The sequence below is a fragment of the Antennarius striatus genome, chromosome 1 (genome assembly GCF_040054535.1).
Source record: "Antennarius striatus isolate MH-2024 chromosome 1, ASM4005453v1, whole genome shotgun sequence".
NCBI classification, from domain to species: domain Eukaryota; kingdom Metazoa; phylum Chordata; class Actinopteri; order Lophiiformes; family Antennariidae; genus Antennarius; species Antennarius striatus.
The window spans coordinates 29,850,499-29,868,224 of record NC_090776.1 but is presented as its reverse complement, the minus strand read 5'-3'; the positions used below and the strand labels follow the sequence as shown (position 1 = coordinate 29,868,224).

At 39.3% G+C, this 17,726-nt stretch overlaps 1 protein-coding gene across 11 annotated transcripts in view; it reads left to right on the top strand.

Annotated features, from left to right (window-relative positions):
• Positions 1–9,751: 9,751 nt before the first annotated feature.
• Positions 9,752–17,726, top strand: part of LOC137593845 (MAM domain-containing glycosylphosphatidylinositol anchor protein 1) — a 159,270-nt gene continuing 151,295 nt past the window's right edge. For all 11 annotated transcript variants that reach the window (XR_011035173.1, XR_011035172.1, XR_011035169.1 and 8 more), the window contains exons 1-2: positions 9,752–10,274; positions 11,419–11,508. Coding sequence is in view for 6 of the 11 variants with exons in the window: in XM_068312965.1 (XP_068169066.1) it covers positions 11,442–11,508 (67 nt within the window). In the remaining 5 variants the exon portion in view is untranslated. The remainder of the gene's footprint in view (positions 10,275–11,418; positions 11,509–17,726) is intronic.

The window sequence follows — 17,726 nt, the reverse complement described above, 5'->3', positions numbered from 1 at the left end:
AAGTGCGATACGTTCCGTGAATCTCGGACTTGTGCTTTAAACAGTCGATAAGATGGTGGGAGACGGTAATACAGATAGAAAGTGGTACATTTAATAAATTAAACAGATATTTAAAATACAATTTATTTCTTTTTTTAAACTAAAGATTTAAAGACTTCTTAATTGTCCTGTGTTCCAATTTTATTAGTGAATTAAATCTTTAGCTCTGCAGTGCTTCCACCAATTCCTTTGTTTGGGAGACATCTACGGTCTCTTTGGTTACCATGAAGCAACCCCTTAGTGGAATGTTTGTCTTGACTCCCTGCAGTCAAAGAGACCTCTCACTTCTAATTTCTCCCCAATTTTAAACATTTAATCAGGCAAACTAAAAAAAAAAAAAAAATCTTGCACATTTGTTCAACTTGAACTAATATTTTACAAGATCATTTTTAAATATGGACCTGCCTTTCATCTTGATAAATCTTCCTGGATGACGGTACTTCCTGTGGAGCCAAAATTGTGTGTGGTTCAAGTGAGGCAAATGAAAGTGCTGTTTAAAAGTAACACTGTGTGATATGTTATTCACTCAGCAGGACACAATAGCTGTTGTCAGAATGTGTTTCTGGGTTCAACACAGTCCTTATCATTTAAATGTCAGGAAGAGAAAGAGAGAGACTATTAAAGTAGACAACAACTTATTCAGAAAACTCCAACTCCCACTGGATTCAACTCTCTTCATCTCCAACTCTAATTATGGAAAGATATGTCACACTGTGTTTGCGATTGGAAATTGAGTCTCTGAGTCAATTCTCATCACTCTCCCATAGCTGATCGACATCAGAATGGGAAGGTCTCGTCTGATGCGTGCTTATTTACTGCATCACTCAATTAACACCCTACCTACACATTCTCTGGTCTAAATACTAGTATTCATATTGTGTGTACCTCTCCCTTCTTTCTACTTATCTTCTTTGTGTTACACCTACTTATGTTGTTTTAAACTATCACAAAGAACACTTTACCTGTTTCAGTAACTGTGTTATACTCCAATGGAGAACTTCTTTTTTTAAAAAAGAAATCAAATCACTGTCCTTATCTTTTCAACAGGTAATGGCACCCTGTGCAACGCACGGCCACAAAATCACAGAAAATAGCTAATGAAGAACGGTTACTCATTGGCTTGTAGTAGCTTAACTGCTTGACAGCTGCCCAGAAGTTCAGTTCAGTATCAAAGTACTTTCAAAAAACAAATAGAACATCATTACACTGCTCTATAAATTATTGACCTCACACAAGATGGAGATGGAGGCAGGAAGCCTCTGAAGGAACATTTGTCCTTGAAACTCAGAAATTGTCTTATTTACATTTATTTTTAGCTGCCATCACTAAACCTACATTCAGGCATCCCTTGAGTTTCACATTCAGGAGGTTGAGGGAAACTATTTTTTCAATCGCCTGCTGAAAATGAATTGTTAGTGTCAGCTGCTCTATGAAGATGGATAATGTATTAGAGAGCTGAGATATGTTGAGTTTTTATTGTGGTTAATGAGTATGGGAGCAAATACTTACGTTAAAGAAATGCACATCACCGGTAAACCCTGCTGCTAGCAAATACATCCCTCAGTGGAAAAAAATGTAACAAGAGATTTAAAGAGTCTTTTAATACTTCAGATTCCTGGCAGTATGACAGCCCTACATTACTGTACTATTATTCTCCGAAGAAGGCATTCATGTTTTACAGACACTCTATGAACACTGCCAGCTCTAGTCCAGATAAACTGTGAGATAACCCGGCTTTCTGTGAGTTAATCGACTTCTGCAATGATGCCATTGATTTGAATACCATCAATAAAGCATTCGAGGGGAAAGTACATCTCCACCAGTAACCACCAACATTTACACAAAGAGGGTGGAAAATATACATCTCTGAGATGGAAAAGCAAAGACACAGACAGATCGACTCTTTTTATAAAGACTATACTTTTTAATGACTGAGTCTGACTCACACATCATTTTAGATTGTCACAGTAATTTTTGAGGTTTTTGAATTCTTTTAAAGCTATGAAAAAGCTTGCTAGAGAAATTGGCTTATTTGTCAGGTGTGTAGATGAAGATAGACTTACCAGTCTGCTGACAATTCTCTTGTCTGCGTTTTTCTCTGTGGACACTCTGCCCTTTACCAAACTCGTGACTGGTGGTCCTGCTTTGTGTTGTGTGTGGTTGTTTGAATGGCAGTTTTGCACTTGCTTAGATGGATGAAAAATGCATAGCCAATTATAATTACTTTTCCCTGTCTCATGGTTTGCCTGTTATAATGCTGGATGCTGGCCCTGGACCAAAGCAAGGATTATCTTCTTTAGGGCTGACCTCGCCAATTTACCGTCTCTAATTTTCCTTGTGTGCTGTTGTAACCGGCCCTGTATGGGTGGTGGATGGTGAGTGACAGAAACGGCCTGTAATTGAAAGGGAATGGAGAGAGCTGACTGCTTGTTTGTTGTCAGAGAGCAAGAATGAAGTGAGAGGGATCAGAGGGGGTATCGAGTAAGGAGACAACAGACTCCTTTGGTACCCCATATCTCTAAGAGGTCAACTTGGGTAGAAAAAGTCAAGATGTGATTAGAAGCTGAAGCTTATATAGTTTGTCTTAGAAAAAGCTTTCATCCGGGAAAAAACATGATTCATATAGAGATCCACTACTCTGCTCTGCATTCTCTTTTCGACATAGACATTGTGCAGCACTATCACAATAAAAATCTTTTACATGATATTTTACACTGAAAAAACACCCCACCATTACACTTTTATTTTTTCATATTTTGCATGGATACAAGTTAATTTTTATACCATTTCACAAAATGCTGATTTAAGGCAACTCTGGCCGATCATATTCTCTATAATACACTATCGAGTGATGTACAGTAGACTAGCTTGGACTATAGTGGACAAGACTAGGGGTAAAGATATTTTACACATCATTTGAATGTGTATGTGGATCACTCAGCCACTTGAAATCCAAAATACTTTTGTTGAAAAAATGATTCAGTGAACTCCTATATATAACCATGGATGTAGCTTGAAGAAAAATCTGTTGTTTCCCTGCAGTGTTTAATAGAGGTATTGCATCTGTGTTTTGCATATTTCAGTTAGATAGCTGCGTGATGCCAGACTTAATTAATATAAATGTTATAGCTTGTGAACTATTAAATAGCATAAACTACAGTATTTTCCGCACTATAAGGCGCACTGGATTGCTCATTGGCTTTAAAAAGAGCCAATGAGCAGACAGAACAACCGTGACTTCAAAGAAAAAGAATGCTGCAAAATAAAAGTTTTTATGCTAATAATACCATTTTATCTTGTTTTTATCTACCGCACCTTAAATGCTGGTCAGGGTGACTGTTCCCTTATGAGATTAGATGGCAATTACAATTCTAGCACAAGCCTATATTTTCTACTGGGATAAAATCAAGGACCTTGTTGCTGTGTGGCAACAGTTCTACCCACTCCGCCAACATAATACTGTACATCCAATATGGGGGGGATAATATAAATTTTAGGGGAGTTCAGTCCCCAAATAAAGGTTTAAAGCCATTTATGATGTCAATTAGTGTAACACTCAACATGATAAAATAAAATGTATATTTCTATGCACAAAGTTGTATGCCCGCTTAATGCAATCACACCAAATCACCAAACCAAGCAGGTATGTCTTCATCACAATGTCATTTCCTACTCTGCAAAGGTATTAAATAGTATTAAATAGCATTATTTCATGCACACACACTAAGGCCGTTGTGCTGGAAGACAGCGGCTGACATGTCTTTGCACTGCTTATCTATTTAAAGCTCTTGGCTGTTGGAAAAACTTTATAGCTATGTTAATTCTTGACCCAGAAGCTCATATCAAGGAAAGGAAATGAGGTCTTAAAATTTGATGAAGACTTCAACTCCAACTCTATTTAATCACTGAAAAGGCTTTGTGTGCGACGGACACCCCCATCTCATCAAACCAGTGCAGACACACAAACAAAACGACAAAAAATAAAGGAATTAGTCTTTGAATATACTAGCAAAATGCAGGCTACGATATGAATAAAATATTTCATCCCCTGGCCATGAATTTTGAGCAATTTACATGGGCAAATTACCTCCTTCTAATAAAAACTTAAATAAGGAGTCAAGGAGAGAGGGAGGAGAGAGACAGAAGCTGGATTTAAACCACTGTTGCAGTAATGATAGTGTTTGCCTGTGGCCAAACACATACAGAGAGAGTTTGGATGCAGCAAAGAGAGGATAATAGCACAGAGAATTATTAGACAGATCCCTGCAAACTGTGTTTGAGTCCATTTTTTACCCTTATTACACACTGCAAGGGAGTGGGAACTGGTGGGAGGGGAGGGAGGCTGAGTGATTTAAACAATACAGCATTACAGGCATTAAATGGTGACAGTAATTACTCATACCATTCAAACTGAGGCATTAAGGCAGAAAACAAGCTGTTCTCCCACTTTTTTCATTTCCTCCCCCCTCTTTTTTGGCTTCCTCCTTTTCACCTTCTGCCTCCATCTGTCTTCTTTACATCGCCCTTACCCATCTCTCCCCATTCCTTCCTCCCTTCTCCCTCATGCCGTATTTCCCCTTGTTTTCCTGTGCTTCTCTCTCCTCTCATTTTTTTCTCTCCATCTTCTTCCCTTACTTATAAAGGCTTTTTGAGTCTCCCTGGGTAATAAGGATCAGTGTTGTTTTATACATGAATTGGTGAGGGGGCTTGGTGGGGCAGAATCAATAAGAGCCATTACCTCTTCTCTCTAATGATACAGCCTCCGTCTTCTCTCTTCTCAGTGTCTCAGCTCATTTCAACCAACTATCTGATATCTGATGGGAGGAAGTTATGAATTATCAAATCCCAAGGGCAATGTGCTGCACCGCCAATTACCCTGGTGAAAAATGACCCTTTCTTGGACGTACACGTGTGTGCTTCCTTGCAGATGTGTTTGTGGAGTGGATGCTTGACATGGACAAGCCAGTGTCAAGCCGTGTTTATGGAGGTTGTGTAGATGATACAAGGTCTTACATAATAAATGCAAGAGTAAGCATTTTCCTAATGGTGCTGAAGAGTGTTGCATGATAATCGCTAACAAACAAGAGAAATTACATCAAATCAAAGCAGCAAAGACTTGCATTGATACACTAATGCTGAAGTCACTTATATGTATGTCAAAAGAAGATGACATGATCATCCTTATCCCCAACCACCTGATGATTCTTCACTGTCAGTAGAATGTTAGTGGTACTGTTCGGTAGGTGAAGCTCGCAGTCACATGGTTACCCGTCCACACACAGTCGACAAAATGAAGGCCATGCATATGGGTGTCCGAAAAGAAATGGTTAATCCATCTGAGGAGCTGTAGAGACCGGAGATTTCTCCTCATATTCCCCTCAAATTCACTTGGTATATTTTCAAATTTGGCTTTTGTTTTTCACTATGCAGCAAGTATGAGAGCACCACAATAAATCAGACAGCATTGCCATTGTTACCCTTACTGACCGAATCTTAATATAAGTTATGCTTGGATATCCAACTATGTGCGAAGGTGACTGATACATGCTCTGGGACAAAGCAGTGGGATAAAGCTATATAGTGTTGTGTTCTGTAATCTTGACAACCTCCAAGTCGAGGTAAAGTATGTAAATGCGATTAGCATTAATTGACATGCCTTTTAATTTTGTGTCCCTGGTGCAGAGGAATGTTGGCCGCCTGTTTGGTGGTGAAATTATGCTCATTGAAAAAAAAAAGGGAGGAAATTGTCTTTAGAGGCTACTAGGCTGGTTTTATTGTTTTATTTTTTATCATAAGAATTGTTTCACATTATGTATTTTAAAACAAAGAAAATAAAAACACTCCCACTGCTTTTGGAATTCTTTATCTTTCTAAGGTAAGATATTGTTAATTTCCTCTCAGCGCTTTACACGCTATGCTTTTTGTCCTCATTTAAGCACTGAAGTGTTGAGTAGTCTTGCTGATATGTCTTTTATCACATCTTTGTTTAACAGAGTTGTATCACTTTTCTCTGTGTCCAACACACACTCCCATACACAAAATAAAATTATGAGCAGTCTCAAGTGTATTTTTTGTGCCCATTTAGCCAGATCTATGTTGGGAAGTGCTTCGTACTGACACATAGCACTTTGAGCTCTGATTGAGTTACACCGATGGGAACATCAATTACAGATCCTGGTAACAAACACAATTTTCAAGTATGGACCTCATATAAAGGTTTGCAGTACAGTACCCTGTCGGCCTACAAGTATAAGAGTGTGGTCTGAAGATAAAGTACATTTGTTGTAAAGAAAAATACATCTTTTATATTTATCTTGACGTAAATAGTGGGAGTTTTATTTGAAAGACGGTGGCAACATGGAAATTGTGCTCAAGAAGCTTCTGGGATAAACATTCCTGGGTTACTAAAGTGCTTTTTGTTCCACTTTGATTTTTTGTAATATTTAATACAAATTAAATTTGGATTTCTTTTTTTTTTGCATTTTGTTTTTACTTAACGTCCAGGTCAGTTGAGGTAGATTAGAGACAGACACAAGATGAGGGTGTTTGTTTTTCCAGTGAAAGTTTATTTAATGGACAGAATCCGTATCTGTCCATTCAGATACTGGGATACGGTATCTTAAATAGCTTTTCACCGCCCATTTTGTATTATTCTTTCAGGAAATATAACAATATAAAAAAGGCAAATAAATCATCCAAATCATTATGCTCAATATTTTTTCTTTTAAAACATGTGCGGTCATGTGTCTAAAGCTCTTAGGTTTTAGTGTATCCATGTTTGTCTCATGTACACTCGCTACACATACTGTATATTCATGCACATTTGACTGAACAATGAGCTTCACTGATCAAGATATGTGGTAAACAGTGAGGAACAAAAAATGGGAAAACTGGATGTTATCAAGATATATTTGTAAGGCAATTAAAATGGTTTTACAAACATTTTTTACATTTCTATAAAAACTGACATTTCTTTGTTTACAACAAATCTCCTTGCAGCAACTTTATGCTGACATCTGCACATGGTTTAGATTGTATTGTCACTGTGACCTGCAGCTGCATCAGCTGGCAAAACAGTGGTACTTTTTGGTAGGTGTCGTATTTTTGTTATTGTCTGTGTTCACGAGTGAATTGGATCTCTGCACTCTCTGTAATTACTGCATCTCTCAGATGCCTTCTGTAATTACTTGGAAAACATGGTTTTATTACATGAAATTCATCTGTGTGTGTGTGTGTGTGTGTGTGTGTGTGTGTGTGTGTGTGTGTGTGTGTGTGTGTGTGTGTGTGTGTGTGTGTGTGTGTGTGTGTGTGTGTGTGTGTGTGTGTGTGTGTGTGTGTATGGCTGCCACCCAATGTTGTTCCTACTACATGTTGCCTTTGGAGATACATGCCAGCAAGACATGCCAAAGCTAATGGCTGTAGCCCAAGATGAGAAGCAAAAAGAAAAATAAGGAAGAAAAGAGGCTGATTCCTGAGCCAGAGCTCATGAATTTGTTTACTTTGAGTAAAACATAGTTTTGGAATGAGACAAATAAGTTGCAGGGTGTCTTGATTTTGTTTATGAATTTCTTCTGCTCAACATTAACCAGAAATGATTGAAATACACAAATGAACCACCATGTTAGGCACAGCACAGCATGCCTTAAAATGTTGTTTCTATAAATTTGTGATCAAGGTTATGACTCGGGTTACAAAAAAAAAAAAGTTCAACAATTCAAACAATTTGTTCGCAAATTGTTTTTCTGCTTCAAATATCAACAACATCTAAGATTGACATAGTGAATATGTAATCTAAGAAGTGATAAATTGGTTAAAGTTTCCTGGAAAGAAGTTTTAAGAATTTAGGTTTGCTGATTCAATAGAAATGATTCGGATACACTTAATGTGCCCTAACTGTGATGTGGGCTTAATTAACATAGCTTGTCTCAGCAGAATCTACAGCGAAGGCATTCAGAGTACAGTAGGGCAGATCACTTTCAAGTCTGACATCAGAGCCTTTGACTTTCTGCAGAATAGACAAAACTACTTTTGACTGGTTCTAATCCAAGACAATTTGGGAAGAAAAATTGGCAGTTGAACAAAATGAGAAATGCTCTTCTTTTGCGTCAAGTGCCCTTCAGCAAAACACACACCCTGCAACCATTCAGGAAGAGCAGACCAACAGCTTGAATGTAATACCGTGCAGTGAGACAAACCAGAAAGTTAATCAAAGGCAGATGAGCCAAAACAGAAAAGAACTGCTTGTGGTTATAAGAGAACCTCAGTCATAAACGTAGAAACGGCACACATCACAGGACACACAGCTCTTACATAAGATGTCACAATTTATAAAGGTATATAAGACATAACGAGAGGAAAATAAAGTCATTTTAGATATGAAATGGTTTGCAATCACACTATATTTCATAATAAACACATAGTACATCGTCATGGAACTACAAAATATGTCCACTCATTGCTTCAGACTAAGTCATGTCCAGACACATTAATTTGCAGTCGATCATCTCAGTTAAAACTACTTCCTTATTTGGCACACAGAAAAATTTGAAATTTATTTTGAAAAAACTCCTGCAACACACACCAGGAAAAACCTAGACCAAAATTTTTGACTTGCAGCCTTTATCAGGGTCATCCCCAACACTACAAATACTGCTGAAGATTTTAGCTCTCCATGCCCCTTGGTCGTAGGTGAAATTGAGCAGAAAGCCATATACAGCTTCTAAATATTATTTTTTTTAAATGTGCTGTTATTTCTGTTTTTTCCAAATTCTTATTTAAAACATTTACTGCCTCACAGTCTGATGACTTTTTGTTTGTTGGGAATATTTCCTCTCCTAGAGCTCTTCTTTATTTTCACTTCTTCATTGTAAGTCACCTGTGCCATCGTCACATAAATATCTAATCTTTTTTACTTCGTCTTTACGAAAAATTATGATACGTCTCTATCTTGACTGCTCTGTAGCATACTGTTGGTGTAATATATCAAATAAGATGATACTCTAAGAGTCTATTTGATCATGTCCAGCTGCACAAAGAAGCACATCTTAGTGATAAACCGATATCTCATGGAGAAGGATCAGCTCAGGGGACGCTCCCACTGTACACGCGCAGAGAGGGAAAACACGCCCTCTTGTGGGCAATCTTGAAAAAACCTGAATAGAAAAAGAGGCGTGAATATTACTATACACACACACACACACATACACACACACACACACACACACACACACACACACACACACACAGTCATAAATAATTGGTCCATGGGGAGGGGTGCTGGTGTTCGGGGTTCCTCCGTTAGGATAAAACTTTGGGAGCGCCTTTCAGTTCTAATTGACAGCGGCGATTTGCGGCACCGTCAGCTGGCGGACTCCCCCAAAAAGACTTAACAACAGAGGAAAACATAAAACCACCATTGCCCCTTGGCTCTTCAAGACATCCTGTGTCGCCCTAAAGAATTCAAATCTTAGTCCACAGCGAATAAAAGACGGGACGAGGATGGAGAGGGTGGGGAGAAGAGGGTGATGTTGGTCTTTTGACAACCTGTTAAGTCTGGATCTGTGAGGCTTGAGCGCTTACCGGTATGTGTAAGCCTCTGTCCCCCCTCCCCTCGCCTATCTGCAGCCCTCTCTCTCCCTTCACAGACAGGGGCGGTCGTTCTCAGTCAGCGCACATACTCCGCTTGGCCAGTATGACTGGGAGTCCACAGACACAGGGCTGATTCAAAGAGAGGAGGGGAGCTCATGGATGAGGGGCTCCTGGAGTCTCACAGATCAGAGGCACAGAGACAGTAAAGTGAACCATTCCACTGCGTATTATCAGTGGCACGGATAAGGTACAAAAAAACAGGACGGGGTTCACAGCATTATTTTTGCCAAACTATCCATGCATGAGTTTTTCCAAAAGGAACGTGGTTTTATTTTTATTTATTTTTTACCTTTGGGAAGAAAGACTCTTTTGTGGAACCGTGTGGCGTTAAGATTCCGCTATCAGCTCCTCTGTGCGCAAAATAAAAGTTTAAGGAAGTAATTTGAAAGGTCTCGGAGCCTAGAAAAGTCTTCACTGCACTCTGTGGAACTGTCTAACTGGAGGAAGATATAAAACTTTAACGAATTTGTGGGGAGAAAAACTGGTTGGGCTCACGGAGAGCGAAGGAATCCTCTTGGCGAAGCCGCGAACAGTGTTCGCTGCTCCGGTTATCAGACTGAGTCAAAGGAAGGCGCCTCGGAGACAAGGTAGAGACAACCGGTACAACATGGATGCATTGACACCACCTCTGTGTGTGTGTGCATATATTATATATATATATATATATATATATATATATATATAATTTTTAAATATTTTTTTCCTGGACTGTGTGAGTCTCTGTAATGGCTCTTCGGTGTTTCTAAAATTGTTTAAACGTAAATACATCAGTTAACACCCCAGGAGAGAGCGGTCTATTGGATTTTCTGCTATGTTCTAGAGCAGACTCAGGTTTTAATTACAGTTAATGAACCTCACCGGTGACACTCAAGTTGTGGCTGCCCCCCCCCCCCATTTCTCCTCAATACCTTTTACATTTCCAACATTGCCGACATATCTGAACAATCAAGACAATCACTAAACTAACTCACATGTGTAATTGAATGAAACTTTGATCACGCTGCTAATGGGGGCCAAATGTGGAGGGCAGACGTCAGAGGAGGGGTGGGGGGGATCCTGATGATCGGGCAGAAGAGTTAAGTGCACCCCCCTGACTCTAGCTGCCAGTTTTGCCTTATTCTACATGATTTTCCAAAGATTATTCTCTGAAGCTATAATTATTAAACACGTGACCGACAGTGATGCGTAAAATGAAAATCGGTAACAAACAACATATTTTTTAATGATTATACTGTGAAGGAGAGGTGGACAGTGTGGGTGGGGTCTACGATACAACACACGGCCCCACTTGTAGCGAATCCTTTCCCTTTCTGCGGTCCTAACCCCCCCCCCCCCCGCGGCACCAGGACGGATGAGCGCGGTTTAGTCCCGCAAAGCGGAGACCCGTTCCGTCAGTCTCCGTGTCCGTGACGCACACAGCCCAGTGCGTAAACTTTCCCTAAGCCACCGTTTGTGATTGAATTACGCGCCATTTAAATGGAATGAAACGATGCGAACTGTCCACCAGATTCCTCTTTAATAGTCTTTTCACGGCTTAAAGGGTTGAAGGGGACATCGCTGAACATGAAACAATCAATCAATCAATCAATCAATCAATCAAACAAAAAAACACACACCAAAAAACAATCAAGCGGACCTTTCCTACCCCTCAGATAACAATCACTCAATCAAGTCGTTTGTCCCCTAATGTTTTGCTGTCCCCCTCTCATCATCTCTCTCCTTCTCTCCTAGGTTATGAGGGAGCTGAGGTAAACATGGAGCTTTTCTGGATTTTGTTATTTTCTAGCGTCTGCCCTCTGACCTTGGGCCAAGGGGTTTACGGTAAGGACATGTTGCGCGTTTTCCTGCTATTAGTTCATCGGTGCCCTATTAGTTCAGGCTGACTGAGCTACGAGCGTTCATGGATCCAGTTAATAGACCTGAACTAAAGGCTTCTCTGCGCCACTTATTGTCCGTGTTTCCAGACCAAACAGTGTGACGACAGAAGTTCCAACTACTGGCAGAATAGTTTTGAGGGGATCGACAGTAAAACATGAACTAGAAGAGATATTACTGCACAGAAGTTACTGGAGGTGACTGTAAAGGCACCACAGTGTAGGGGGGATCCACTTAACTGTAAATCCAATACAACATATGGGTCCTTTATTTATTTAGTACAACAGATTTGAATTATTGGCTGAAGACTTGATTATTACTGAATTGTTTGTCCACTGTGTTATCCGTACATTAGGACTACACTAGATTATCAGACACTGAAATTTCATTGAGCTCTCATCAGATCTCTCTGCCAAATAGAGAAACATTTCCTAATTTTTTTTCTTGGTTATTATTTTTAAAAACAGTCACATCTGATGAACAACAAGAAGAAATAATAATAAAATAAATTTAGTTCATCAAACACACGAGTAGATCTGTCACACACATCGATAATCGTTACAGGTCGTCTTTTGTATCAAGCCGTGTAAACGTAACATGATGTACTTGGGCATCCCGCAATTTGATTGAATACATACATGCACATATTGATGCTGAAAGGATAATATGTTGTTGATACGTACACTACACTACACTACACAACACACACGCACAAACACAATTTCTAGAGGTGGATATTACAGACAGAGATCCCTGAGATGAGACTCTCTTTGTCAGGTTAAACAGGACAGTCACACTGTGCTTTTGAGAATAAGGCAGAGATTTTGTCCTCTTCTGGAGTCTGATTCGCTGAACGCCATCACAACAGAGGCTCACTTCCTTCAGCTACCGGCACCTGTTCAGATACATACCCATCCTGTCCCTTTGGGCAAAGCAAACATGCAAACTGATCTGTCAGCTTTAATGCATTGATTCTGATGTTTGAAGGCATGTGGCAGCCATTGAGAACAAGGTCTGTTTAGTCATAGTAGCATAGAGAGCTGTTGTCATAAACAATCCTGCAGCCTGCCATCCCACTGAGGACGGATGACAGTCTGTCATGTGTTGACACATATAGACCCATTTAGAGGTTCTTGTTAACTAAACAGGTTTATACCACTAGGGTGCTTCATGCGCAGGGTAAATTAGAACTGGCCTGGACGGAGACAGCCCAAACCATTTCTGGATACGTTTTCTTATGACCACAACAGGAAACCTTTTTGAAGCATCATGTTGATGCCCTTATAAATAATATAATATTTTTTCTTGTTAGTTTCACTGCCACAGACAGAGCAATGTTAGTGTACTGTGACAGAGCCAAGATATGATCCCCATAAGTTTATTTTTTCCCACTATCTATTTTTGCAGAAAGTGTCACGCATGTCCTTACAATAAAAAAAAAAAGAAAAGATTGTGGCAGTTTTAGTCGAATCCCATTTGCTTGTCTGGGATAATGTTTTACCAGCAGGTGTGAGCTGTACAAACGTTGATAAAAGTTGTATTTGCTATAAATCTTTTTTGAAATCACTGTTACATTCAAGGGATTTATTTCCTCACAACAGGTGTATATGTGTGTGGACATTACACACTTAATGTCCTTCATTTTGGGGATTTTTTTACACACCAGTTTGTTCCTTCATTTATTATGGAAATGTCTTAATCTGTGTCAAGGAAGAGGAAAAGTGTCTTATGAGTGAATTCACCCTTTTGTCTGACTGTTCAACCAATTAAATTATTTGCATCCATGTCTGTGTTTAGAAAGAATGGAATTTAAACTAGATTCAACCTAGTGTTGTTATTTTAGACCTGCACTTGATAGACGTTGATCAGGCATGTTATCTTTGTTAAATGTCTATTTGCAGAGCAGATGCAGTGTTAGACTCAGATCAATATTTTTGATCACCCACATAAGAAAATGATTTACATAAGTTTTTTTTTTTTTTAAAGCTGAGTGAATACGCTCCAGGGAATCAATTATCACAAACTATATGTAGCAGAAGTTTAGAATAAAAAGCACAAGCAAGTTTTCGTATTAATTAAAGCTTTTCTTAAAGTTTTCCTTTTCCTTAACAATGAAATATTAACAGTGTTACATTTCTGTGCCTGATCACAGGACTATATATACCTAATATATATATTTATAAGGGGGGTATTTTTATTTTGATATAAATGCACAATTGAACAAAATATTATGAATACATGTGTTTCATGTGTCTCATGAAACACATTCAACATTCGAAGCTTGTATAAATTAAAAAAAATTGAACATGAATTCGAAGCTTCCTGATTTGATTCCTTGGTATGCTCTTGGTATGTATGAGTTGGTATGATCTTCCCAATCCTGTGTGAGTTCTCTACCATGTCTGTAGTTTTCTTTCACTCCCAAATGTGTGTGTGTGTGTGTGTGTGTGTGTGTGCACGCACGTGGTTGGGGGAGGTGGGACACCAGTGAAGATTTTTCTTCATTATGAGTATGTTCATTGACATACGAATGTCGGTTCATACTCATTCTCATTTAAAATAAATGATCAGCACCTCAGGCCAGTAGTGGGGGAGTGACACACATGCACATATACAGTAACAACAGAAATAATAATAATAATAATTATGCACAAGTATTGAAGAGAACCTCTCCCCTCCATCTTCCTCTGAAGTTGATGGTTACACCTGGTGGTTATATGTAGGGACATAAATGTGGCATTTCAGTAAAATAACAGAATTTGAAAAGATGTGCTTGTACTTGTTTGGCTAACAATAGTTTTACAAGAACATGCAGATTGTATCTATTTATGAAGTGACTTTTCTGATGTAGTTCCAGTATCTTGCAGTGTTCACATATTCAGTTTGATATTATGCATTCTTGTGTTCACTGTATTTTCTATAATAACTTTCTCAACAGGTATTCTAAGCAGGGTGATTGTCATGTAGAATTTGTGCTTTGACTCTGTAATATATATGCAAGGATGAAGCAGATGGGTTATAAAGTCAATTCCAGTGACTGCACACTCTATGAAATTATTATTTTTTCCACTTTTAAAGCTTACATTACATGTTGTATGTGCAACAGAATCCATCCAGTCTCTTCTGAAGGAGGGAAAAATCCCAAAAGCTTTCAGGGAACCATAGTGACAGGCCCAGGGTTTTCCATGTGGCCCGTGTGATGATTCCGCTCAGCTGTGTGTAACTCTTTCATGTAAGCAAATCATCATCACTAAAAAGACTCATTCAGTAAGAACTAATCTTTTCACAATTTGCACAGTTTCAGCAAAGGAACATGAGGGAATATGTTGGGAAGAAAGCCAACAAATCTGGCAAGTGTGTTCACTGTGTATGCACATAACCATTAAATGGTTTCCTCCACTTTGGAATTGTTTAGCACTTGCTCTAGTAGACAGATGCGCCCGGCCGTCCGTCGGGAGCTGAGCAGCATAAGCGTGCATGATTGATGTCAGCCCTTTGGATGGCTGTGAGGTTCATTTACTGTAGACTTCTCCAGAGTGCGTTCGGACGCATGAATTTTCTTCAGCCTATGCCTGTGAGTCTGTTTTTGCAGGTGTTTTGCACATGTGAGTGTGAGCTCATGTGCCAAATGCCAGATGTGAAGTGAATTTGCCTGCAGAATTGAGAGTCTCTGCTTGCGTGTTTGTGCATGCATGCTATTGTGAGTGGGCCTTATTTGTACGTTAGGTGCATGTTTCTCCTGTGCGACAGTTTGTTGGCTCGACAGGGACTTGTGTTTCAGTCACTCTTGCGGTGGTGAACTATTGGTTGGATTTCTGTGAATATTGATAGGCTGTCAAAAACATTGTGGCACCTGTCGATCATGGAGGGATCAGATGAACAGGTGTGCCAAGGAAGGTCAATGCTGTCTTTCAAATGAAAAAAAGAAGAAGAGCTGCTTGTCTTCATTTTTAAGATAAAGCATTTGTTGCACATGTTTATTCTAGAGCTTCTCCTTGTCTTGATGCTGTTTTATAGTTAAGCCTGTTAAGCTTTTTATATGTATTACTATGCACTGATTCATCCCTGAGTACTGTACATATAACTTTCAAGTTTCATTCAAACTGGATATACTTTAATCCCGGGAATTACAAGCATAATGCGACAATCATATGTGCAAATTTAAAAAATGCTAAAGGATTAAGAGGAGTTCAGAGAATTCTACAGAATGACTCAATGGTTACAACATCAATCCAGATAAAATGTACCGGAAAAGTGTCTTCTCATCTGTTTCATGCCTCATCATATTACATGATGAAGCAGCAGAGTTCTTGGACACCGAAGCATTGATTGCTTGACATGCTCACACGAAACCATTATCTCGTGCTGCAGATGGAGTCCAAACTGCATCAGCCAGCAATATGATGCGTCATTATGTGTTTGTTAACCGGAAATTTAACAAACTTAAATCAATGAGTTTGGTTAAGACTGTTTTCTTTTTATAGATTTGAGCAATGCATATACAGCAGGAGTGTTGAGACCTTGCAAACTGGCCGTAGAACAAAAGAGAGTCGGAAAGTAAAAAAGTGAAATAAACCCATATTGTGTACAAATTTAAATCCCTTTGAAGATATAGCCCAAGGAATAATTAAAGCCACTGTGTATATTGATATTTAATTTATTTGGAGGCTGCATGCATGTGTGTGTGTGGATGAGCACATAACATTTGAGTATCTCAATGTGGATTTTTAGTTAGTGTGGTACAATAGCTCACAAAGTCGCATGGGTTGAAAGTCTGTAACCAAGAAAGGTCCAGATTAGCCGGCTTGGACACCGGTTCCCCTTTAACTCTTCCTCTCCTACAGCAGCAATTTCGGTTTGTGTCTCTTTCATGTCTCTTGCAGTTGACTTCATTTTGGATGCTGAATATTGCCCTTTTCTAATAAGCATCCATAATTTATTGGCAACTCGGAGGCAATGGAGGGGATCGGAGACAGTGATGGAAAGAGACTGAAGCATTATACTAGAAAATACTGATAATCTTTAACCTCCTACAATCTCACACCTACCATTCTCCACCCACTCTGTACCTCTTTGCTGTATTTTACTGACTGCAACACTCACAGGTGCGTGCATACTCATGCTCACTAACTCACACACACACACACACACACACACACACACACACACACACACACACACACACACACACACACACACACTGTTCACCAATGCCTCTTACTTACTCTACATGAATGTTAAACAGTAATGTCTGCAGCTTTTGAATGGATAATGGTTATTGGTGGTACCCACCTGCTTTTTTTCTGATCAATCACTTGATAGATAAATGGATAGATAGATGGATAGAGACAGTTTAATTTAATAGAATAATTTCTACTTATCAGTGATCACGAAAAGAGAAAAAAATCTGTGCTTCCTGCCTGGAGGCCTGAATACTATATTATGTACAGCGCCAGAGGATGAGAGGAACTGCTCAAAAAAAACAAAAGATGCGAGATAATGGCATTGTCAAATGCCTTTATTGTTTGTAATTTAGCATAGATTTTGAATTGTCCTTCACAATTAAAAATTGATAATCAAACAATTGTTAACCACTCATTAGACTCCAGTGGTGGTGTCTATCTGCTCCTTCTCACCATCTTCTGTCTTCTCATCTCCTTATGTCTCTGCTCCTCTTTGCCAGTCTGCCTGATGTTATCCTTTCTGCTAAAGATTTTACTGCACATGCTGCTATAATGATCTTGTCTTGCTCCCATCTTTTCCCTTCCTGTTAATATAGTCGGTTGTGTGACGCTGGAGCCTCTGCTTCCTTAAAATTAAAAAGGTCACATCTTGACGGCAGTAACACACACAGTCCTCTCCTCTCCTCTCCTCTCCTCTCCTCTCCTCTCCTCTCCTCTCCTCTCCTCTCCTCTCCTCTCCGTCTTGCTGACTGGATATAAAAGCCTAACAACATTTCTATTAACCCACAGGTCACAGCAGAGCATTGGGCCCTTTGCCAAAGTGATATGTTGACTGTGTTTTACATTAGCCTTGCTACTTAGGTCTAAAGTATAAGAGTGGCGAGGCAACAATAACAGAGGTCTGATTTATCACCCTGTCTCCCACCAGCTTCATTCTAAGCTCTGGGTGGGCACAAGACGGCAGGTGGAGGTGGGTATTCT